The following is a 24,780-nucleotide window of genomic DNA, read 5'->3' as shown; positions in this document are numbered from 1 at the left end:
TTCAAGCTCTTTATCTAAAATCTACCTTTAGATTAAAATAAATTAAAATTTAAGCATCGTCACAGATTTCCAGCACCCGTTTCCATTTCCAGAACCCTACATGTGACTCTCAAAGATGTGATATATATATATATATATATATATATATATATATATATATATATATATATATATATATATATAATAACAAATCAACCAGGGGTCAACCTGGTTATCTAAACTTGATTATTTAGTTTTTTCAGTGTTTTGAATGCTTCAGCAAACCTTCAAAGATTTCAGTTACTTAAGACTCGTTATCTTTTATGTCAAGAGTTATAAGGTTATTGCTAGAAGGGATACAGCTCCATCTGGAAAGTAACAATAATGATTTAGATTATTTCTTAAATTATCCATTACATTGTGTTTTATTGATGTCTATTCCTACCTCAACCCTATATCTACTACTCACATTAATGTAAAAATAGTAACTATTGTTGTATAGTGCTATATGTATGTTTGCATGCCCAAGTATTTTCAATTCAATTCACCTTTATTTGTATAGCGCTTTTACTATGTAGATTGTGTCAAAGCAGCTTCACATAAAAGGTCATAGTAAACTGGAACAGTGTAGTTCAGTTTGTAGTGTTTAAGTTCAGTTCAGTTTAGCTCAGCTCAGTGTGGTTTAAAAATCACTACTGAGAGTCCAAACACTGAAGAGCAAATCCAACGATGCGCAGCCCTACAGATCCCAAACCATGCAAGCCAGTGGTGACAGCGGAGAGGGAAAAAAAACTTCACTAATTGGCGAAGTGAAGAAAAAAACCTTGAGATTACAGTAGTCCAGCCTAGAAGTCATAAACGCATGGACTAGCTTTTCTCCAATGGATAGCATACTTCATAGCGATAGACGATAGCGATATTTCTCAGATGAAAGAAAGCAGTTTTTGTGACATGGGATATATGATTTTTCAAAAGTTAAATTGCTGTCTAATATGACACCCAGATATTTTATAGTAGAGCTAACGCTAAATTTGTATCCCTCCAATTGCAGGTCGAGGTGTGAGATCTGCTGTGTACAGGATTTAGGCCCAATAAGTAATAATTCTGTTTTGTCTGAGTTTAAGAGAAGAAAATTGTTGGTCATCCAGTCTTTAACACCTTTAATACACTCAGTTAGCTTAGATAGTTCTGACATCTCGTCAGGTTTAGTTGAAATATATAATTGAGTATCGTCTGCATAGCAGAAAAATGATCCCATGTCTTCTAATAATGTCTCCCAACAGTATCCACAGCTGTATCCCTTCTCTACTTTATCAAGTTATAGGATTAATGCTTGTTCAGATAATTACAACAATAAGGTAGTCTAAATCACTTATTAAAATTCTCTTTAGGAATTGCCATGGCAAACCTGTGATAACCCTTGGAACACTGATCGCTGCTTTTCCAACTACAGCCTGCTGGACACCACCAACCTGTCCAGTGCTGTCACTGAGTTCTGGGAGTAAGTCACCTTAACACTTATGTTGTGATCAGGCCTTTAAGATTTGATTTTATCTGATTTTAAACTTTCCTCACAAAATGTGGACAATTATTGCCATTTTTTAAAATATTTTTTCAGTGCTTTTCACACTCAGTTACATTTGTGATGCTCTAGTAAAAAAACAAAGTATGTTGAATATTTTTGTTTTCTTTCAGTTGGAATTGGATTTGTATTTCTAATTTAATTGCTTGATTGTGGGCATTACTGATTTAAACACAGTTTTCTCAAGTTTTATCATATTGGTAAATTGTTAATTTGTAACAATGTTGCTGTTTTATTACATTTACATTTTAGTCATTTACATTTAGTCATTTAGCAGACTCTTTTATCCAAAGCGACTTACAAATGAGGACAAGGAAGCAATTTACACAACTATAAGAGCAGCAGTGAACAAGTGCTATAGACAAGTTTCAGGTGTGAAGAGTCTAAGAAGCTAAGCATTAGTAGCAATTTTTTTTTTTTTTAAATTAAAATTTAAGCATCGTCACAGATTTCCAGCACCCGTTTCCATTTCCAGAACCCTACATGTGACTCTCAAAGATGTGATATATATATATATATATATATATATATATATATATATATATATATATATATATATATATATATATATAATATCAAATCAACCAGGGGTCAACCTGGTTATCTAAACTTGATTATTTAGTTTTTTCAGTGTTTTGAATGCTTCAGCAAACCTTCAAAGATTTCAGTTACTTAAGACTCGTTATCTTTTATGTCAAGAGTTATAAGGTTATTGCTAGAAGGGATACTGCTCCATCTGGAAAGTAACAATAATGATTTAGATTATTTCTTAAATTATCCATTACATTGTGTTTTATTGATGTCTATTCCTACCTCAACCCTATATCTACTACTCACATTAATGTAAAAATAGTAACTATTGTTGTATAGTGCTATATGTATGTTTGCATGCCCAAGTATTTTCAATTCAATTCACCTTTATTTGTATAGCGCTTTTACCATGTAGATTGTGTCAAAGCAGCTTCACATAAAAGGTCATAGTAAACTGGAACAGTGTAGTTCAGTTTGTAGTGTTTAAGTTCAGTTCAGTTTAGCTCAGCTCAGTGTGGGTTTTTTTTAAATGTGTTCTGACATGTGTTTTGACACTCATGTTATTCAGTGTTTTTTAAACTGTAAAGTAATTTATTAGGTATTTAGTCATTTAAACATTACAAACATTGGTAACACTAGTATTCAAATTAATACATTTATACATCTTATTATTAGGCATACAGTAAAAGTTAAATAGGATGTTAATAAATGCTTTATTAACACAACTTCAAGCATTTTTCTTACTTAATTTAAAGTGAGAAGTATTTATTCTTTGCAAATCCCTTATAAATGACAATTAAAGGCTCAGTTATTTTCTAAACAGAAAAAAGAATGACAAACCAAAAATAATAATTTCAAGATACACAAATTAAACTGTATGAATTTAAACAATAAATACGAACAATCTTATCTAAAATAAAATTTCTGTACAGTTTAAACATGGATGAGCAACACTGAAAAGTTTTAAATTGTTAAAGTGTAAAATTATTATGTTTTATAACATTTTGTTGTATTTGGAATAACAATTTAAATCATTAATAAAGTATAAAAATACAATCACTATACACATTATGGCTGTGTCAAGAATACAGCATTTGTAGCTGTAGTTATAAGGTGTTTAATAATGTCTATTAATATTGTTATAATTTTTGCATTAATTATAAAGTTGTACTGACCACAAAAGAAAAAAATCTGAAGATTAATGGAAATAAATATATACAGTTGAAGTCAGAATTATTAGCCTCCCTTTGATTTTTTAAATATTTTTTTTTATATTTCACAAATTATGTTTAATAGAGCAAGGAAATTTTCACAGTATGTCTGATAATATTTTTTCTTCTGGAGACAGTCTTATTTGTTCTCATTCGACTAGGATAAAAGCAGTTTTTAATTTCATTTAATCCATTTTAAGGTCAATATTATTAGCCCCATTTAAGCTATATTTTTTTTCGATTGTCTACAGAACAAACCAATAACAATAACAATAACTTGCCTAATTATCCTAACCTGCCTATAGTTAACCTAATTAACCTAGTTAAGCTCTTAATTGTCACATTAAGCTGTAAGTGTCTTGAAAAAATCTAGTCAAATATTATTTAGTGTCATCATGGCAAAGATAAAATAAATCAGCTATTAGAAATGGTTTATTAAAATTATTATGTTTAGAAATGTGTTGAAAAAATATTCTCTTCATTAAACAAAAATTGGGGAAAAAATGAACGGGGGATAATAATTCAGGGGGGCTAATAATTCAGACCTCAACTGTATATATTGTTATGAAGTAGATGCTGGATAACAGACACGCAGATCCACATGCAGTTTATCAAGGGTAGTCGTGCTGTCAAAGTTCAAAAATAGGTGAAAGGCTAGGCGGAAAAGAATCAAAACGGTCAGCTAGACTTGGATCAAAACAAACAGGGAAAAACACTTCGTAAAGTTCATGGGAGAATCAAGACTAAGTCAAGTATTCATGAAAGTGAGTGGTAAATCTTGTCCATGTAATCAGTGACGATGAGCTACAGCTGTGTCTGTGTCCGAGTTTTTGTCAGATGTTGCAGCAGGAGTTGATGGGTGAAAAGAGTTCTGGGAGTTGTAGTTTATTATGAATACATATATATATAAATATATATATATATATATATATATATATATATATAGATAGATAGATAGATAGATAGATAGATAGATAGATAGATAGATAGATAGATAGATAGATAGACACACAATTTTTTTGTGTGTTCAACACAAGCCAAGAAACTCCTAAAAGTTTGGAACCACTTGAGGAAGACTAAATGATCAATAAATTTAAAATTTTGGGTGAACTATGACTTTTAACTACCACATTCATCTTTACAGGAGGAACATGCACCAGTTAACAAATGGTTTGGAAGAACCAGGTGAATTGCGTTGGCCATTGGTTGGAACTTTGGCATTGTCTTGGATTCTTGTCTATTTCTCAATCTGGAAAGGAGTGGAGTGGACAGGAAAGGTATGCATGCCAACTTTTGTACTTCCAACCTTTTATTGTTCCCCACTTTACAAAATTACTGTTTATTGTGATGGTCCCCTTTAGACATCCTGTTGAATATAAGTAACTATGCAGCTTTGTCAATTAGTCACATATGGCCAGATACTTACACAGTAACAGCAACATTAAGCATTACATAGTTTTGAAGAGTGTTTATCAACACAGACATTTCCAATAGAAACACATGGCAACTTGTTATAATGGGATGTGCTGACAATAGAGGTAGTTCCAAATGCAGCTTTATTATAAAATGGGATGGTCGAACAGGCAAGGGTAACCAGGAGCTCAGAGAACAACTGAGAAAATCCAAAGAGTAATCCAGATAACAGGCTATGGTTAGGGCAGGCGGAATATGATCAAAAACAGGATAACAGTCCAGGGATGAAACGCTGACAGACAAACAGGTAAATGCTTAGAAAAGCGCATAAACAGTAACAAGACTCAGCAATAGATACGCATAAAAATGGAGTTAATAAAGAGAGTATCATAAGTATAAATGATATTCAGCCATGTGTGAGTTAGTCAGTCCAGATTGTTTACAGTTATAGCGGTATTGATGGTAGTTGTGGTCCATGTGAATAACAGATAGGATACAGATAACTGGAGTGCTCTATAATGAAATGATAATGATAATCGTAACACAAGTAAATGAAGAATACCTTTACTTATCACTGTACAATGGTTTACACAATATATGTGCATGCATCTCTGGTTTAGGGAGCATAGCGCAGCAAGCTTTTTCCCTCCCGATTTGCCAGTGTTACCCAACAACTGGGAGGAAACTGGCTCGACTCAAAGACTAAAAATTTTTGTAAACATCTTGAAAAATTGTGTTGCCCAGCTCACTGCTCTACATATGTCTGAGGAGCACTAACGTCCAGGAGGAGGCAACATTGCTTGTAGAGTGTGCTCTCACTCTCAGGTGTACAGCTAGTCTTAAGGTTGATACGCAAAGGCAATTGCATCCACAATCCAGTGGAAAGCATATGCTCTCTAGGTGGTCAGTCTTAGACATTTCACAGTCCATTTACAGCAATTGACTTCACCCTGGGATGGGGATGTTTCTTTCATATGGTAGGATTGACGCAACTCCTTTCCTAATTTGGAGGGTTGTGGTGGCAGAGTAATGATTTTTATGCTTTAATTGTGTTCTAAATAAAAGCAACAGCATGTAATAGAAGAAATATTTTCCATATTAAAAGTAGTTTTTGTCATAACAAACACCTGAAATTTATATTTTAGAAAATTATTTCTTGCAGCAGAACAACAGAAAACTATAACAATGATCACCTCAGGTATGCCTCGTGTGCTTTATTCAGTGTTAAATGCTAATAATGTGAATTTAAATGCCATTATACATGACATGTATTGCCATGCTACTAAAAACAATGTGACTCAGTGGAAGCCAACAAATATCAGTGATTTGTCATGTATATTTCATAATATTAAAGAGATTTAATATGTATTAATTAGATTATAAACCTTACCAATTTGTTGGAGGACAGTGTGTGTATATTCTGTGCTTCTGAATGGCTGTATTTAAATTTGCGTCTGGTGCAAACAGCCAAATTGCTTATCACTACAAATATCGTCACATAGCGTAATAATAATATTATGTGCTAATTAATAACCACCTCATGGGGAACTCTGAATCAGCGTCTCATTTCAGAGGCTGTTCCTGTCCACCGAAGGTCACATTGTTGGTAGCAGACATACACTGGACACATACTTTGAGAGCCTTCCTAACTGAAAGAATCAAATATGCAGTTTTTCACAAAGGCAACCCAAAGGGTACTGAAATATAATTGGGTAAAGTGGGTGAGCTAATGGGAACAAAACGAACACAGACATTCCCGCACGGAAAGCACATTTTCAAAGCAAAATAAATTACTTCTGCATTGTTTTTCAGATAAACAAGTATGTTTACCTAGCATGTTTCTTAAATATCTGCAAACATATTATGGTGTTTTTATGTTTTGATAAGTCAAATTTATATACAGCACCTTTTTCATTTTAAATGAGTTACTCTTTTTTTCTTTGTTTGTCTTTTGTTCTTCTCAGGTGGTCTATTTCTCTGCCACATATCCCTACTTCATGCTGTTTATTCTGTTTTTTCGTGGAGTCACTCTTCCTGGAGCAATAGATGGAGTTCTCTTTTATATCACTCCAAATTTCAACAAGCTTCTGAAATCTGAGGTAAAGTTAAACATTTTAAAATGTTATACATATTAAATTGTAAAATTATGTATTTGACAACATATTAACATCATTCAAGTACATTCACACAGCATGTTTGAAAGTTGAGAAATATCTTTTCAGTGCAACTGACATTGCACTGTTGAAGAAAAAAAGAACATTTATATGTTAAGAAAATTGTATGTAATTTTATTATTCTGTTTTAGTTTTTGAAATATGTTTAAAGCATGATGCCAATGTACTGACCAACATTTATAGTCAAATGAAATGTTACTACATAAATTTGATAATTTTAAAATTATTTAATTAGAGCGGCAAGGAGGCTCAGTGGTTAGCATTTTCGCCTCACAGCAAGAAGTTTGCTGATTTGAGTCCCAGCTGGGTCAGTAGGCATTTCTGTGTGAAACCTGCATGTTCTCCCCATGTTCACGTGGGTTTCCTCCAAGTGCTCTGATTTCCCCCACAGTCCAATGACATGCAGTATAAGTGAATTACGTGGCTGTGCACTTTTTTTCCACTCTCACATTTGGATGTCACGACCATGCGCTCTATGTACATTATAAATAAAGCCAGGATGCACATTTGTTATTATCCTCTGCAAGTCATCTATCTATATGTCTTTAATTATTCAGTGCTACAGCCTAGCCCCTGAAATGTAATACCTGAAAGTTTCATGAGTTTAGATATTACCAATTTCTAAAAATATATTTTATAATTAATTAAAACTATTAAAAAGCTGGGACTAAGCCGACGGAAGGGAAAGTGATAAACTTTTCTTAGCAATGTATGATATTTGTTTTCAGAGTGGAATGTTAAGTATATTTGGCTACTTAATTCAACTGGACTTAATCTTTTTATAGTTTGAGTTATTGACTGACTAGTAGTTTATTTATCATGTGAAAAAAAAAGAGTCTACTAAATTAAAGGAAAATTATATTCTGTGGACACAAGAGAACTAAACGAGTTAGTGGCACCATCTACTGGCGGTGTGTGGATTTGTCCCGACATTGAAGTACAAAGTATAATCCTTTAAATATTACTTAGGTGACTATTGTAGGGGATCAACCTACATTGTAAAATCGATCAGGGTTTATTAGCTCATTTCAATGAACCGGATCTTGAAGATTTGAATCATTGATTCGACTCAATTGAGTCAGACTGAATCAGATTAAAAAGATTCACACTTTATCTACCATCTGTCCCGCAAATAGAAGACATTGTATCTTACCAAACGTGTTTATATTATTTCTGTGGCCAACGATAATAACATAACACAGTATAGAGTTAACTGTTAGCAAGGTAACAAGATCTACAGCTTGAGGCAATGACTTAGAAGCATATAAACAAGAACACAGTTCTTACAAAATGAGAGCAAAGATTTATTGAGCTACTCTACGATACATGAAACTAACTACATACTAAGCAAACAACAAACAAATGCACACACACATACACACAGAGGCAGTTCAGAGAATGTGAAATGAGTTGACAACGCTCCCAAATTAATACTAGTACTTCTTACTAGGTCTTAGAATCACACCTGAGAAACCACAAAAGCAGATATTTGGCTTATCTTTAACTGCTTAAGATCAATTTGCACCAGATCAGCAAGAGACAACATTAGTTTGTTACTTGCACATTTTCTGAAGTCGAATTTCCCTCGCCGGCTGGCCTCGGGGAAGCATGGTGCTCCTGATTGCCTGGTGACTCATTATGATGACATCTTTGGGGTTTACACGCTTGTGACTGGCTGTTGTCCTTGATTACCGAGGTAACGGACTGCTGAGAGCCGGTTTGCGGAAGTTTGTGCAGTTTCAGCTGTCCCAAAACTTAAGAGGTTTGCAAGGAAAGTTCGTGGTGACCCAATCGCGTGGCGGCACGGTGTCCGGGCAGGCAAGAGGGGGCAGAGAGCAACAGCAAGCGCGAGCCAGCTAATGCAAGTTTCAGTGTTGCAGGCTGTTTTTAAGTGACCTGGTTTGGTCCATCCCCATGGCACTGTCTTCCAATGAGCAGTTGCCATGAAGGGCGGGGCCACGCCCAGTACCATCATAGTAAGGGTCAATCATTAACAGACTGCATATTGATTTCACGTGGTAAAATCTCTTGCAAGATTGAAACTATCTTACATCAAATGTTACAAGGCGAACACTGTTTGTACTTCTAGTTTTTCATTTACACTAATGTAATGCAAATGACACTAGCTTTCGTTCAATACCAGACATCATAAATTTCAGACACATACAGATCATTTTAATCTGCTATAAGGGTTAAAACAACACATTGATTAACCTGGTTGATTGGAATAAACACTGCATATGAGAAAAACTTTGGCATATTATTCAAAGATACATCTGCCTTAGTTCTAATACTTTAAGAGATTGTCTTTCATTCATATGCATTAATCTCTCTTTGTCTCTACGAAATTGTACATCTGGCAGGATGTACCACACATGCCCCGGCACATGACCCCGGAGTCATGGAAAGTCTCGTGGGGCAATTAGTTGAGTTTTCCTGCTGAAAATCCTGTAAAGCCCCATTGTGGGTAATTGAATCATTTAATAAGTTGGCTGAAGGGTACCAGAACATCTGCAAGCCAAGTATTGGTCAGAATAGTCTAAATCAATTGCCGCTCTGTTATCGTGATGGTTTAAGCCCTCAAGCCAGATCTAAATGACTGAGGCATTGTGCGCTTGACCAAGATTCAAACTTGTGTTGATCACTGCGATATGCCCATGAGTTCTTTCACTATTATACTGCTAAACATTTAAACTGATAAAACAAAAAATGAAGCTTAAATTGTGTGGCCTTAAATTGTGTGCTCCTTGCCTGATCACTCTTTTCAGTAACTGAGGCTTATGTGCACGAATACAAATTGGATGCACTTGCCATAGCAATCGGTCCCAGGCAGGGAGGCTTATGTTATATTACAAATAATATAGAAATATAAATATATTTATCATTTTTAATACAAGAATTCTTGTGTTGTGAAGTAAAATATAAAATTGTGTATGGAAAGCATCTTCAATGCACCGTGATGCATGATAATCACAACCAAATCGAACCTTGAGACCAGTGTAGGTTCACCCCACCGCCCCCCCCCAAATGAACTGACATTACTGCAGGTTTTCACGCTTTGCATTTTTTTCTCAGGTGTGGTTGGATGCTGCCACTCAGATCTTCTTCTCTTATGGTCTGGGTTTAGGTTCTCTTATTGCTTTGGGCAGCTACAACTCCTTCAACAATAATGTCTACAGGTAAGTCTTAGTCCAAATGTAAAGCATTCTGTTAGATATTGTATTACATTGTTTACATTGTGTCCCATTTTTACTTTTTTTCTTGTTTCTTCTGTAGAGATTCTGTCATTGTGTGCTGTATAAATTCCTGCACCAGTATGTTCGCTGGGATTGTCATATTTTCCATTGTGGGCTTTATGTCTTACATCACAAAGAGACCCATTGAAGAACTGGCTGCTTCAGGTGATTGTGTATCTGGAAACACTTTAAAATTATGTTATTGCAAAGTATTTAACATTTATGGGGAACCAATATATTTTCTGTTGAAAATTGTATGCCATTAAATTTAACAGAGGTGCAGCAATGACATCAATAATAATTTTCCATGGGTTCACTTAAGATTAATTAGGGAAGCGTAACTTAACAATACTTGGAACACTTCTTATGCACAAACTCCACACATTCACACCCTAAATCAAATTCTTTATTAAATATACCCAACAGTTTCATAAATAACATGTTCAGAATGGCAAGGTCTAATGTATAATGTAGAGCAGAAAATAAATTGAGCCCCTATTATGGGTTTTTGAAAATTGCCTTCCATGCAGTGTGTAACACATCTTTAAGTGAATGAAAACATCCAGATGAGGATTTCATTTAAAATTGTACTGTATAAAACTATTGTCTCTCAAAAAGAAGTTCACTTTTCATTTGAACAATTTGCCAAGCATTTAGACTTTAACTGTTTCATCATGATGTCTGAACAAATAATTGATCTACCCACTTGTTGCAAGTGGCAACACGGAAAACTTGACCGCAATCACAGATGCACTATAAAGACTTAACTCATTCATTCACTCACAGGCTGGAATCTAAGTCAGATGGTTCTCCTCATAGGCTCACCCTCTTCCTCCTGTGCTCTTCAATGAATGTCCTCCTCCTGTGGATGCAAACACACCAGCTTAAGGGAAGTGTCTAAAGTTATGTTGGTGTGTTACCGAAAATCTGAATTTTAATTAAAGAGTTGTTCGCTGTCCCACTCACCCCCCTTTTTGTGCATGATGAATTGATCACTCTACTGCAAGGTAATGCCTGAATTCATGATTACACTCTGCACTTCCGAGCACTCACTGCTAACAGCGGCTGGAAACAAGTGGCCCTCCTCGCTGCTTATCGTAAAGGTCTCAAACCCCAAATTCGCAAACAAATGGTTATTTATGATGACAGTGCCAATTTGGAGACTTTTATTTAAAAAGCTACCAGCATATATCAACACCTATCTTCCTGTCCTACCTCATCGTTTACTGATCATGTTACATCAACCAGAGTTCCATCTCCACCACAGGATATGGAAAAACCCATGATCACAGATGCCTATAGTCTCAAAACCTCTGAACGACAATGATGGATTCGCATCTGGCTCTGCCTTTACTGTGGAGAACAATCTCACCTCATCTCTGCCTGCCCAGTTTGCCCGCCTCGCCTAATAGTGAGTAAAGTCAAACTTACCCCTTCTGTATCTCATACACCTCATATTCAAGCTCAATTAATAGTAAATTCTCATACTATCCCCATACATGTGCTGGTGGATTCTGGAGTGGCCGGTAACGTAATCTCTTCTCACTTCATCACCAAACATCGCATACCCTCCATAAGTAATGAAATTCAATACCAGATAACGACCAATCAAAACTCACCATTATTTGCACCCATATTGCAGCAAATAGATGAAGAGATACGCACAGCCACCATGGAAGAGCCAGCACCCCCTGAACTCCCTCCAAGTCTCACTTGCATACCTACCAGGCATCGTCTCCAACTCCTAGATAGTACGCACACCTCCCTCGGCTCAGGACACCCTGGCAGCAGGCGAACCCTCTCGCTTCTTCAAAAGAAGTACTGGTGGGCGAACATGACCAAGGACGTTGCCCAGTATGTCCAAAGTTGCTCGGTCTGGGCCATTACCACTACTCCTCATCGTATGCCTGAAGGGAAACTGCAGCCATTATCCATTTTCCGCAGACCCTGGACCCACCTTGGAGTAGACTTTGCAACCGATCTACCTCCATCTCAAGGTTATAAGAATGAAAATTAATCCCTCTGAAAAGTCTTCCCACGGCTCTTGAAATGGCCGAAGCACTCTTCAACCACGTCTTCCAGAAGACATTGTGTCCGACAGAGCACCACAGTTCATCTCCAGGGTCTGGCGGACATTTTTTTCAAACTCCTGGGTACTACCATCAGTCTATCATCTGGTTACCACCCTCAGACCAACGGAAAGACCGAGCTTAAAATCCAAGAGATCTCCCGTTACCTCCAGACGCACTGTGCACGTCATGAAGACACCTGGAGCCAGTATCTGCTGAGTATGCTCAGAATTCCCTAACCCCTTTTCAATGTGTCCTAGGTTACCATCCCTGTTTCCATGGACCGATGAAACCTCTGAAGTGCCTGTGGTAGATCACTGGTCTCGAGAGAGCGAGAGGGTGTGGGACTCACAGGCAGTACGGAGGTACTCTGAAGCAGCCAATCGTCACTCTACTAGGGACATCCGCCTCCGTCTGCCTTGCAACATAGTCTCATTCACTGTTCACTAACAAATCAACCCTGTCACCTCCCGTCTTAATTTACTCCCTCATTATGGAATTTCACCCGCTTTTCACATGTCTCTGCTCAAACCCTACTCTGATCCAGTTTCTCCTCCATCCACAGACCCGGAACCGCCTAATAACATTCTGGATCCGACCCTCCTCGAGGAATTCTACCACCGACATCCAGAACGCCCAGCCTTCTCAGGGCATGGTCGTCCCCGCCGCCGGTCTAGGGGGCCTGGAGTCACCCGTGGAGGGGCGGGATTCTGTCACATCCTCAGCTCGTTCCTGCAGCCCCAATCACCGCTGTCCCTCACCATCCACCCAACATGTGAACTATTACCTGATTACTGATCAACCGCACCTGCAATCACCCATGCACTATAAAATCTCACCTCATTCATTCACTACCCGGTTGTAATCAAAGTCAGATGGTTCTACTCATCGGCTCTCCCTCTTCCTCCTTCTGATGGATGTCCTCCTTTGCCTGTGGATACAAACACACCTGCTTAAGGGAAGTGACTAAAGTTATGTTGGTGTGTTACTAAAGATCTGGAACTTACCATTTGAACTGTGTATGAGATCGCTCTCCCTCTGCTACACCACTTACCTGCTTCATCTCTCTGCTATTGTTGCATTGCACAAATAAATACCCTTAAAGATTTATCCATATTTGTTAATTCTTGTTAAAGGCAATTTGAAGGAATTTTGGACCATTCTTCCTTGCAAATTTTTTTCAGTTCAGTCAGGTTTGATGGGTGCCGAGCATGAATGGCTCTTTTCAAATCAATCCATAGATTTTTCTATGATCATGTTCACGTCTTGGGACTGGGATGGCCATTCTAGAACATTGTATCATGTCTGAGCATGAATTCCTTGCTAGATCTGGAACTGTCCTTTGGGTCATCGTCCTTCTGAAACATCCAACCCTGCCGTAACTTCAGCCTCTTGACTGATTTCTGAACATTGTTCTTCAGATTCTGCTGATACTGGGTATCTGCTGATACAACCTTTAACTCTGACAAGGTTTCCAGTACCTGTGCTTACCATAGTTCTTCTCCTGGAATGCTGTGTTCCTTTTTACGTTGTGCAAATCGCTTAAGGTTGTGGCATCTGTCCACAGTATATTTTTCCAAAATGATTTAGGTGTCGCAGATGGGCCTTTGCATACCTCAAACGACTCTTCTCGTTGGCAGAATGCAGAAAAGGCTTCTTTTGCATCACCTGCCATTGAGCTGTTCTTTGTGAAGAGTGCACTGGACTGTAGAATGATGTACAATGACATTATTAGCAGCAAGAGGTTCCTGGAGCTCTTTGGAGGTGGTCTGTGGTTTGTCTGTGGCCATTCTAACTATTCTTCACCTTTCAGATATTTTTCTTGGTTTAGCACATCTTTCCTTCACAAGAACTGTTCCTGTGGTCTTCCATTTTCTTACTATATTTCTGACTGTGAAGATAGACACTTTAAACCTTTTTGATAGTTTTTTGCATCCTTTTCCTAATTCATGTTTGTGAATTATTTTTGTTTTTAGGACATTAGGAAGTTATTTTTAAGGTTGCCATGTTGCTACTTTCAGATTCACAATGAGAAGTACAACTAGCAATCAGATTAACCTGTGTTGGTATTGTTAATGTTTAAAAAATAGAAATATAGCTATCTGTCTAAAACTAAACATTCTAATGTCATTTATTAGGCCACTAACAAACCAATGAGTTTGTGTATTATGTGTATGTTTATATGTATTATATGTATGTACAAGTATTTATATGCAAAATATACATATATTATTAAACTTGCAGTGACCTCAGCCTTCTGTGAAGGATAGCGTTTAATAGCCTGTGAGTGCCATTTATACTAAGCATGTGTTTGTTTTGCTTAGATTAATTTTCTGCTTGTTTGGAAAATAATTTAATCTGTCACCTAGGTTAAGCAATAGGGTTTGGCAATGATAAGGTTTACATTTATATATACTAATTGTAAAACATTATTTCTTAGGTGTCTTGGATTTATAGATTTGCATTTATAGATTAATTATTAGTCATTCCTTTAATTCTTAAGCATATAGGTGTTTTGCATTCAGGTTTTGCATTTGCATTAGTCATTCATTCATTCATTCAGCTTAGTCCCAGATTTGTCAGGGGTCACCAGAATGAACTGCCAACTTATCCAGAATATGTTTTATGCAATGGATGCCCTTCCAGCTGCAGCCCAGTACTGGGAAACACCAATACACTCATAATAAACTATAGTAAAAAGCAACATTTTGTGTCTGCCAGGTTGTTTAATTGCGTGAGTTCCATTGGCATTTTCCTGCAGGTTCATTCTGACCATACGTTCAATAACATGTGGCCAATGAGTGACATGGATTTTGTCACATGTCTACATTTTGGTTCTTTTCATCTGGTTTGGACCAAAGCAATCAGTGTGGTGTGAAAAGGTCCCCAAAACGGCAGAAAAATGCTCCAATTTACCATTTGTTGCTTTTAGTCTGGACCAAATGAACTGAACCACAGATGTGAAAGCACCCTAAGACAACATTAGCACTTGTTAGCTTTAATTGTGGATCAGCCTGGATAATTTTGAGCTTTTGTCAATGAAGGGTTAAAATAAACATTGCAAGAGACCTGCTGCATTGCTAACCAACAAATTGTGGTTATGTGTAACCTATATATTATATGAAATTATGAATAACCTTTAAATAGCATTTAAGCTATTAGTTGGTATTATTTTCTAAATCGTAAGTATTGTGCACTTGGGTCATTTTGTTAAAGACATTAATAGTTCACCTAGGTACATACAAACAGTTTTTCTGATTAAGCCAGATTGTAGCTGCACTTTGCAACTTATTTGCAATTAGGGAGCGGTTAAGCACTGATTCGTTCACTGAGTGTGATTAACTGTTTAAATAATTTGATAGTACAATGAAAATGTCGAGCGGCAGTGTTGTGCCTCCTTGTGTGAAGACAGTCGAGTGTAAAGATCAGATTCTACCTGCACAACTCCACCAAGCAACGACACCCAACACTACAGTAGGCTCTTTTATTTACCCTTTTTCACAATGTGCTTTCAGTTCATTCCTGCCATCAAATGCCCACACACACACAACACATGCAGACGGTACAGCAACACTAACAACATACAACCCATCCACATTTCATCACAAACACCCTCATCTGTCTCCATTGGGCTGTTGAATTGTCAGTCAGATGATGTCAGTCGCCCAAGTGGGAGGCGAGGAAGGACTGGCTTTATCATTTTTAATGATTGGAAATACACAAATTATTCTGACTACCAGTAATTACACTTTTGAAAAGTAATCTCTATCACTTCTCCAGCTAAATTTCACCATTAGATTTACCATCTTCCTGGTCAGTTGGGTGCATTTACTAAGGAATTGGATGGGCTGCTGTCCTTGTTCACTTTGTACCATTAGGTGACTTCAACATTCACTTGAACAAACCTTATGAGACAGACTTCCAATCTCTAATGACATCATTCAACCTCAACCGCCTTACTACCACGAGCACACATAAATCAGGCAACCAACTTGATCTTATCTACACAAGACATTGCTCTTCAGAAGTCACAGTTAAACCATTGCACACTTTTGTCCATTTCAGCATCAACTTTGACATAATGCTTTCCTCAACCACATAGCCTCCCGATGTTCTGAGAGAACATCAGACAGCACTCAGGTCAACACTCAAATCAGCAATCTGTTTTTCAACACATCCCTATTCATCCCTAGTTCAACATATTCCTATTCTCCATCACACAACACCCTCTGCTGACAATTCACTCTCATCCTTCTCACTCCGCCCATCCCACAAGCAGCCCACTTGACCCAATCCCTTTACACATCCTGCAGGACATTTCCCCAATCATTGTGCCTGCTCTAACACACATCATTAACATTTCACTCCACACTGGCACTCCAACTACATTTAAGCTGCCCGTGTAACCCCACTGCTAAAAAAAATCATCACTCAACACCTCATTGGTTGCAAATTACAGACCAGTTTGTTTGAAATCCAGATTTTCACATTTTTTTTCTCGCAATAACCTGATGTATGCAAACCAATTCAAATGTGGACATTTTTTAAGTCTTTAAGTCACTGAAGCCCTGCTGATTGCCAAAGCAGGTTTTAAATCATTCATTCTACTTTTACTATACCTGTCTGCTGCTTTTGATACAGTGAATCACCAGATTCTACTGTCCACTCTATCCTCAATGGGCATCACTGGAAGCCCAATCTGCTGGTTGGAGTCTTACCTCATCAACAGATCATTCAGAGTTACCTGGAGAGGAGAGGTATCCAAAGCTCATCAGCTGGCCACTGGTGTGCCTCAGGGATCTGTTCCATGTCCCCTACTATTTTCTATTTACACCATATCACTGGGAACCATCATCAAATCTCATGGTTTCTCTTATCATTGCTATGCTGATGACACACAGCTCTATCTTTCATTTAATCCAGATGACATCATGGTAGCTGCAAGAATCTCACACAGCCTGAAGGATATCTCGGCTTGGATGAAAGACCATCACCTACTGCTTAACCTGGCAAAAACTGAACTGCTTGTCCTCGCTGCAACACCACACATACAACATGACTTCTCAATCCAGCTGGGATCATCCACCATTTCCCCATGTAGTTCGGTAAAGAATCTTGGAGTAATCCTGGATGATAAGTTGTCCTTCAAAGAGCACATTGCTAACACTGCTTGATCTTGCAGGTTTGCACTCTTCAACAAACGAAAAATTAGACCCTTTTTAACAGATCATGCTGCACAACTTAGTCCAAGCTCTTGTCATTTCAAGGCTAGACTACTGTAATACTCTTCTTGCTGGTCTCTTATCCCACACTCTCATGCCTCTACAGATAATCCAGAATGCTGTAGCTTGTCTGGTCTTCAATGAGCCAAAGGAAGCCCATGTCAGAGGTCTGCATAAAGTTCTGAATAAAATGCAGTAGCGATCAGTAACTCTGCTGTAATTTGAACGAAAGTGGGTGGTCTAACAATATAGCATTCCGAAGGGATAGAGAGAGAGAGCGCACGTATCCGCCATGGTGCTGTGTGTGTGTGTGTGTGTGTGTGTGAATGAGAGAGAGCGCACGGATCTGCTGTGGTGTTCTGTTTTGCTTGTTATAGGCTGTCTGGACTACACAATCGGTAGTTGGCAGATATATATATATATATATATATATATATATATATATATATATATATATATATATATATATATATATATATATATATGGTGAAAATGTTTGTAAATCTGACTTTGAAAGAGAAAGTGCCTCAACAGCCACAAACCTCACCACACGTCACTGGTTAAGGCGGCACATGAGTCATCGCAAAGGGGCAAACAAGACTGACATTTAGCCTACAATTCGCACAAGCTCACCAAAATTGGATAATAGAAGGTTGGAAAAATGTTGCCTGATCTGATGATTTCTGCTGCCACATTTGGATGGTAGGCTCAATATTTGGCATCAACAACATGAAAGCATGGATCCATCTTGCCTTATATCAACAGTTCAGGGTTGTGGTGGCATAATAGTGTGGAGGATATTTTCTTGGAACACTTTGAGCCCATTAGTACCAATTGAGCATTGTCTCAACACCACAGCCTACCTGAGAATTGTTGCTGATCATGCCCATCCCTTGATGACCACAGTGTACCCATCTTCTGATGCTACCTTCAGCAGGATAACGCGCCATGTCATAACGCACGAATCATCTCTGACTGTTTTTTTGAACATGACAATGAGTTCACTGTACTCAAATGGCCTCCACAGTGACCAGACCTCAATCCAATAGAGCACATTTGGGATGTGGTGGAATGGGAGATTTGAATCATGGACGTGCATCCGACAAATCTGCAGCAACTGTGGGATGCTATCATGTCAATATGGACCAACATTTCTGAGGAATATTCTCAGTACCTTGTTGAATCTATGCCACAAAGGATTAGGGTAGTTCTAATTTTTTTTCAGTTTAATTCATCTTTATTTCTATAGCGCTTTGACAATGTAGATTGTGTCAAAGCAGCTTAACATAGAAGGTCTAGTAGATTGAGACTGTCAGTAAAGTTTTCAGAGTTGAGGTTCAGTTTAGTTCAGTTCAGTGTGGTTTAATTTTCACTGCTGAAAGTCCAAATGCTGAAGATGAAATTTATTAATGCGAAGCTCCACAAGTCGCAAACCAAGCAAACCAGTGGTTTTCGGAACCACTGCGTCCCGAACTGTGCAAGGAACGTTGTTCCAGAGTTTAGGTGCCAGATATAAGAAAGATTTACCACCTACAGTTGATTTTGAGGTTCTGGGAATAATTAATTGTCCAGTATTAATTAAGCATAGTGGAAGTGAGGAGCTTTAATACACCAGGAGCTCCCTTTAAATACTGGGGATCTAAGCCATTCAGGGCTTTGTAGGTAGTCAATAATTTCTTTAAATTAATACGATATTTAATAGTGAGCCAATGCAATGATGAAAGAACTTGAGTAATATTATCATATTTATTTGTTATAGAAAGCTGCATTTTGAACCAGCTGAAGTTTGTTAATTAGGCCAACAGAACAACCGCCTAGTAATGCATTACAATAGTTTAACTGAGAGGTTATATGCTTTTCTGCATCAGACATTGATAGTATATGTTGAACTTTGGCAACATTTTTAAGATGGAAAAATGCAGTTTTACAGATGCTTGGTAAAAGCGGGTCTAACCCAGTACTTGTGAACAAGTCCTGGCAGGTAAACATAAAAAAAGAAAGAAATGGTCAGCTGCTCCTTTAGAATGGTCTGCAACATTTTGATGTCTTTGTAGATGAGTTGGATCATCATGTCATCATGAGCACAAATAACCCCCTACTCTCAAACTGTGGATTCTCTGACTTCCTCATCGACTAGAAACACATCACGAGTTTACTGATCTCTCTCTCCTGTCAATCAATTCTCACAGGAAACTGAGAAATAACCTATAGTTAGTAACATAAAATAATAAAAATAAAAACAAATAAACTATATTGGTAATTTAGATATTGTACCTTTAACAGTGCATAAAATAATTATACAATTAAAGGAATCTAGAGGAATTTCATTGCATGAAGCTGAACAACCATGATCTCCGATCCCTCAGGCAGCACTGCATCAAGAATCCTTATCCACATAGGCTCAGGACTACTTTGGCAAACTTTTGTCAAATACCACAATACACAGTTACATCCACAGATGGCAGTTAAAACTGTATTGTGCCAAAAGGAAGCCCTATGTTGACAGTTTGAAGAAGCATTGTCTGGGCTTGGAGGTATCTGGGATGGATCATCACATAGTGGAAATGTGTACTGTGGTCAGATAAATCAGTATTTCAGGTTCTTCAGCAAGAAGTCTAAAAGCCAGGTCCTGTCATAGTATGTGGTTGTGCCAGTGCCCTTGGCAAAGGTAACTTGCACTTGATGGCACCATTGGAATATGTGTTTATTTTAAATAAAAAATAAATAAAAATAATGAAGAACACATATAATAATATTTTTGTAATGTCTGCAATGAAATACAAGTCAAAGTAAATTTAGACATAATTACTTTTTTTTTTTTTTTTTTTTTTTTGTGATTGTACATATACAGGGGTTGGACAATGAAAGTGAACCTGTCAAAGCCCTGTCTGTTTACATTTTATTTGTCTATATTTATTTTGTGTCTGAACACATGGCTCAACCTATGCTTGTGTCCGCCATGTGCTCCTCTGTTCCTTCCTCATTTCCAGCTGCCACACCCTCTTGTTTAGCTTATCTACTTCTCTATAGTCTCAGTGTCTCCACTTGGTTCTCATGTTCTCTCCTCCCTTTATATTTCAGCAAGTTAATTTATCTTCTTTTTGCATTTTATTTCCCACAGTTTATTATTTCCTTTTTGATTTGTTGTTTTAGTTTGTTGTTTTATTTCTTAGTTTAGTTTTCCCTGTCTGTCTTTGTGTTTTTGTGTTTGTCTATCAGGCTGCCACTGGGGAGACAACTACACTCAGTATCTCTGGTATACATGGCCTCTTTCAAGGCCTTGACCTCATCCTACCTGGCCTGACTTTCTCTTCTCTGTCTCCTAGCCTCCCAGCACTTTTGACTGCCCCATCCAGGAAACTCCAGCACCACCCCTTTCATTTGTTTGCTCCATCCAGGACTCACCAGCACTACCCCATCCATCACCCATTGAAATGTTCCCTAATTAACCCCTATTTCATATCACTCTGTATTTGGGTCATCCTTCCTAATCCTGTGACAGGCCAAAACGTGGACCCAGCAGCCTCACTGCTCTCTTCCCCATTGCTCTTGAGAGACTGGCAGAATTGTGACAGCAGTGGTGGGAAATGCCTTCACAACCCTGGTAAGCTTCCTACCCTGCTACCAACCCACCTTCCCTTCCCAGTCTAGTCAAGACCAAGACTATTCTCTACACTGAAGACTACATTTACTACACTGAAGCCATGGGCTGTCAGAGAGCCAGTGGTTCAGCTAGCTGCATCCCTCTCTGACCCCATCATCTCTGTGAAAGCTCTTATTTAAGAAAGTTTCTCTTAAGCCAGTCAAGTCCGCCACACTCAGCTCTGAAACTTATTAATGCCTGTACCATTACCATCAGGATTACTGCTACTCAGTCTACTAACCCTGTTCATATGTTACAGCTTACTGTGCTTGTTTCTGTCTCTGAGTCTACTGTGTTTCTGGCCACTTCACCTGAATCCTCCAAGTTTGCTGTTTCCACCCGTCTTATTATCTGTTCCTGTTGTGTTCACTGATGTGATGTTAAGATTAACAATCTACCCAGTCAGATTCCGTCCACAGAGGTTATCTCTGAGTCCCTGCTGTATCTGACTTCCCAGAATCTGTTTTAAGCAGCCTGCTCACAGTGTTCTGGCCATGGAAGCCATCCCTGAGGCTCTCAGTCAGCCCGGTATGGCCACAGAGGCAAGCACAGAGTACCCTGTTCTCCCTATCACAGTTGATGAGTTCAGTCCCGAGCAGTCCTTTGACTCTGCAGCAGGGGCCTTATTGGAGTTATATGCCAGTCTTGCTAAGTGTGTTGATGAGTTCTTGTCACTCCTCACCCATGCTATTAAGAGTGAATGTCTTGTATCCACTCCAGAAAGGGTTCCCCCAGAGCCTGCTCATGCTCCAGAGAGAGTACCTCCAGGGCCTGCTCCTACTCTAGAGAAAGTAGCTCCTGAGCACAGCACAGTGCCGACTTCATTCTCTGAGTGTATTCAGAAGATGGCACCAATCCCCAAGCATTGTGAGATGAAGACTTCAGTCCCAGAGTCCGCTCACTAAGAGAGACTTCTCAGAGCCTGTTTTTATTCCAGAGAGAGCCAATGCAGAACCTGCAGAGAGAGAAGCCCCAGGGCCTGCTCCCATTCTGTAGAGAGTAAGCCCTGTGCACAGCGCAGCATTGATGTCAGCCCCTGTGTATATTTAGAAGATGGCTCCAGTCTCCAAATGCTGTGAAATGAAGGCTTTAGTCCCAGAGGCTGCTTCTGCTCCAGAGAGAGCCATTGCAGAGCCTGCTCCAGAGAGAGCAGCCCCAGGGCCTGCTCCCACACCAGAGAGTAGCCGCTAAGCACAGCACGAGGTTGGTTTCAGCCCCTAACGAGATTCAGAAGAGGGCTTCAGTCTCCAAATCAAGACTTCAACTCCTGAACACAGTGCAGTGCCGACTTTAGCCTCTGAGTGTTTTCTAAAGATAGTTCCAGTCCACAAGTTATTTCCTCTGAACTCGATGCCTGTTCCAGTCCGCGAATCAGTGCTTGTTACCCCTCAACATAGTCCACTCTCCACTCTGGTCAATAAATCTGTTGCCCCTGATCACAGTCTTGTCTCCACTCCTGTACCTGAGCACAGTCTGGTCAGTTATCTTTGCATTTTATTTCCTACAGTTTAATATTTCCTTTTTGGTTTATTTTAGTTTGTTTTATTTCTTAGTGTAGTTCCCCCTGTCGAGTAAGTGAAGAGCAGGGGGTGCAGGGATGGGGGGTTGTGGGTAAAGGCTGGTATTGCAGGTGATACAGTAGACCTCAGTGGGTTAACTGGCTGTGGCGTCATACACGTCAAAAAACGCATCGAAAACGGGACACATGCGACTTCCTGTACCAATTTAAACATGATTCTGAGCTCGCAATCCATTAAGCTCGATTCTGACCTCTGTCATTGATGGCCACTATCAGCTTTTCTTGTACACCAGACATGGAAGGTACTGTATTTGGGTTCATTTCAGTGGTTTAAGCCACGTCGACCAAACCGCAAGTGCAGATGGCACACCAATGTTCAAAATAGTTCAATTAAAACTGAATGCATGTTGTTGTCATAGCTTGTAGTTATGGTTAAGAATAGAGCACTGGGGTCACACATGTACACTCTGTACCATAGCAGCTTGTGCGTCAACATTGTCTTGATAAGCCATGATAGGTGTTTCATTTCCAACTCGCACTGCACGCAGTAGACCAATCACAACAATCATTGCAGATTAGCATCAGAAAGGAACAAATTATATGAGAGTCATTTGGTATACTATCATATTGTATTATGTTTGTTGCAGGTGTTGTGCTCTTTTACTGAAATAAAATGTAAGAAATTTTAGAATAGACTTTAAATCATGAGGGAACACATGGCAAATTATTTTTCTGGACTTTGAAATAATTCCTGCACTACTCTATACTTTTTAAATATCTGAACTTTAAGTGTAATTAAACATATTACAATAAGGTTCCATTCATTAATGTTTTTACAAACATGAACAAAACATTTATTACAAATTTATTACTATTATTACTCATATTTTAATGAAAACATAGTCATTAATTGTTAGTTCTTGTTAATACATTGCAGTAAATGAAGTTAACAAGCACAATTTTTAATAATACATAGTGTTTGATAAAGTACTTGAAAGCCACAATTTAATAAACTAAAGATATCTTACTATAAAATCACTTTGACAAACGTTATCGTCTCAATTGCACAAAAGCACTCAATTGCACAAATGCAAGCAAATTTAAGTAATGCAGCAGATCACCAATTCTTCTAACTGAGTTGCAGTCTCATTTTGTAGTAACAAATGCTCTTTAGGAAAAAGTATCGGAGTAAAAGTAAAGAATTTTTTAAAGAATTGTAGTTGAGTAAAACTGAAAGCTTTCAGAAAGTTGTCAGAAAAATATAAAGTACATATATTCTCCAAAAATACTTAAAAGTATTTTCATTCTTAGTTTATTTTAACATAGGTTAACTTACATTAACTAATGTAACCTTATTGTGAATTGTGACCATTTTTTACTATTTATACTAGGGATTTTTGTAATAATAATAATAATAATAATAATAATAGAAACAGTCATGACACATGAGTGTCCTTTCATTTAATTTAGTATATTTTGTTGCTGTAAATTTTGAAACAGTGAAAATGTTTTTTTCAATATCAGGTCCTGGTTTGGCATTTCTGGCCTATCCGCAAGCTGTCACACAGCTTCCCATGTCTTCACTCTGGGCTATTCTCTTCTTCTCAATGCTCATGATGTTGGGATTGGACAGTCAGGTATTATACATACATGCAAATTCAGCGCATACAAATGAGTAGCATTAACAAACAGCAAATATTCATTTCATCTAGCATGCAAGAAAACATGAAATATAAAATATTTATAAACTACTTTTAAATGTCTGATTTATATGATTTATAGTAACTATTTTACCATGAACACAAATATTATATTTCTAAAAATAACTGACTAATAAATTTGCAAACAGTTTAAAATATTTGTATGATGTGGAATTTATTAAGTAAATTTGCTCAAATATGTTTTTGTTTTTTTTGCTCAGATAAGTTTTGTATAGTCTCTTATACTATAAACCACAAAAGCACTGGATGACCTTTGTGACAAGATACATGTTATTTTGTGTTGTTGTTGTTGTTGTGACAGTTTTGTACAGTGGAAGGCTTCATCACTGCTTTAATGGATGAATACCCTACAGTCCTTAGGAAGAGAAAAAAAATCTTCATCCTAATTGTCTGCCTTGTGTCCTTCATCATTGGATTTTCCAACATTACCCAGGTAAATATACCTAGCTGAAAACTCTGGTTTATTGTGTAAAACATTAA

The 24,780-nt window shown here is 37.9% G+C and overlaps 1 protein-coding gene across 1 annotated transcript in view; it reads left to right on the top strand.

Moving 5' to 3' along the window:
* Positions 1–24,780, top strand: part of slc6a1l (solute carrier family 6 member 1, like) — a 70,066-nt gene that overhangs the window by 27,778 nt on the left and 17,508 nt on the right. The window contains exons 4-10 of the mRNA XM_056455456.1: positions 1,371–1,480; positions 4,448–4,580; positions 6,681–6,815; positions 9,966–10,069; positions 10,167–10,291; positions 24,104–24,216; positions 24,602–24,733. Of these exons, the coding sequence (XP_056311431.1) occupies positions 1,371–1,480; positions 4,448–4,580; positions 6,681–6,815; positions 9,966–10,069; positions 10,167–10,291; positions 24,104–24,216; positions 24,602–24,733 (852 nt within the window). The remainder of the gene's footprint in view (positions 1–1,370; positions 1,481–4,447; positions 4,581–6,680; positions 6,816–9,965; positions 10,070–10,166; positions 10,292–24,103; positions 24,217–24,601; positions 24,734–24,780) is intronic.

This window comes from Danio aesculapii, chromosome 4, assembly GCF_903798145.1.
Source record: "Danio aesculapii chromosome 4, fDanAes4.1, whole genome shotgun sequence".
In the NCBI taxonomy this organism is placed as follows: domain Eukaryota; kingdom Metazoa; phylum Chordata; class Actinopteri; order Cypriniformes; family Danionidae; genus Danio; species Danio aesculapii.
This window is presented reverse-complemented; position numbering and strand designations above follow the sequence as displayed.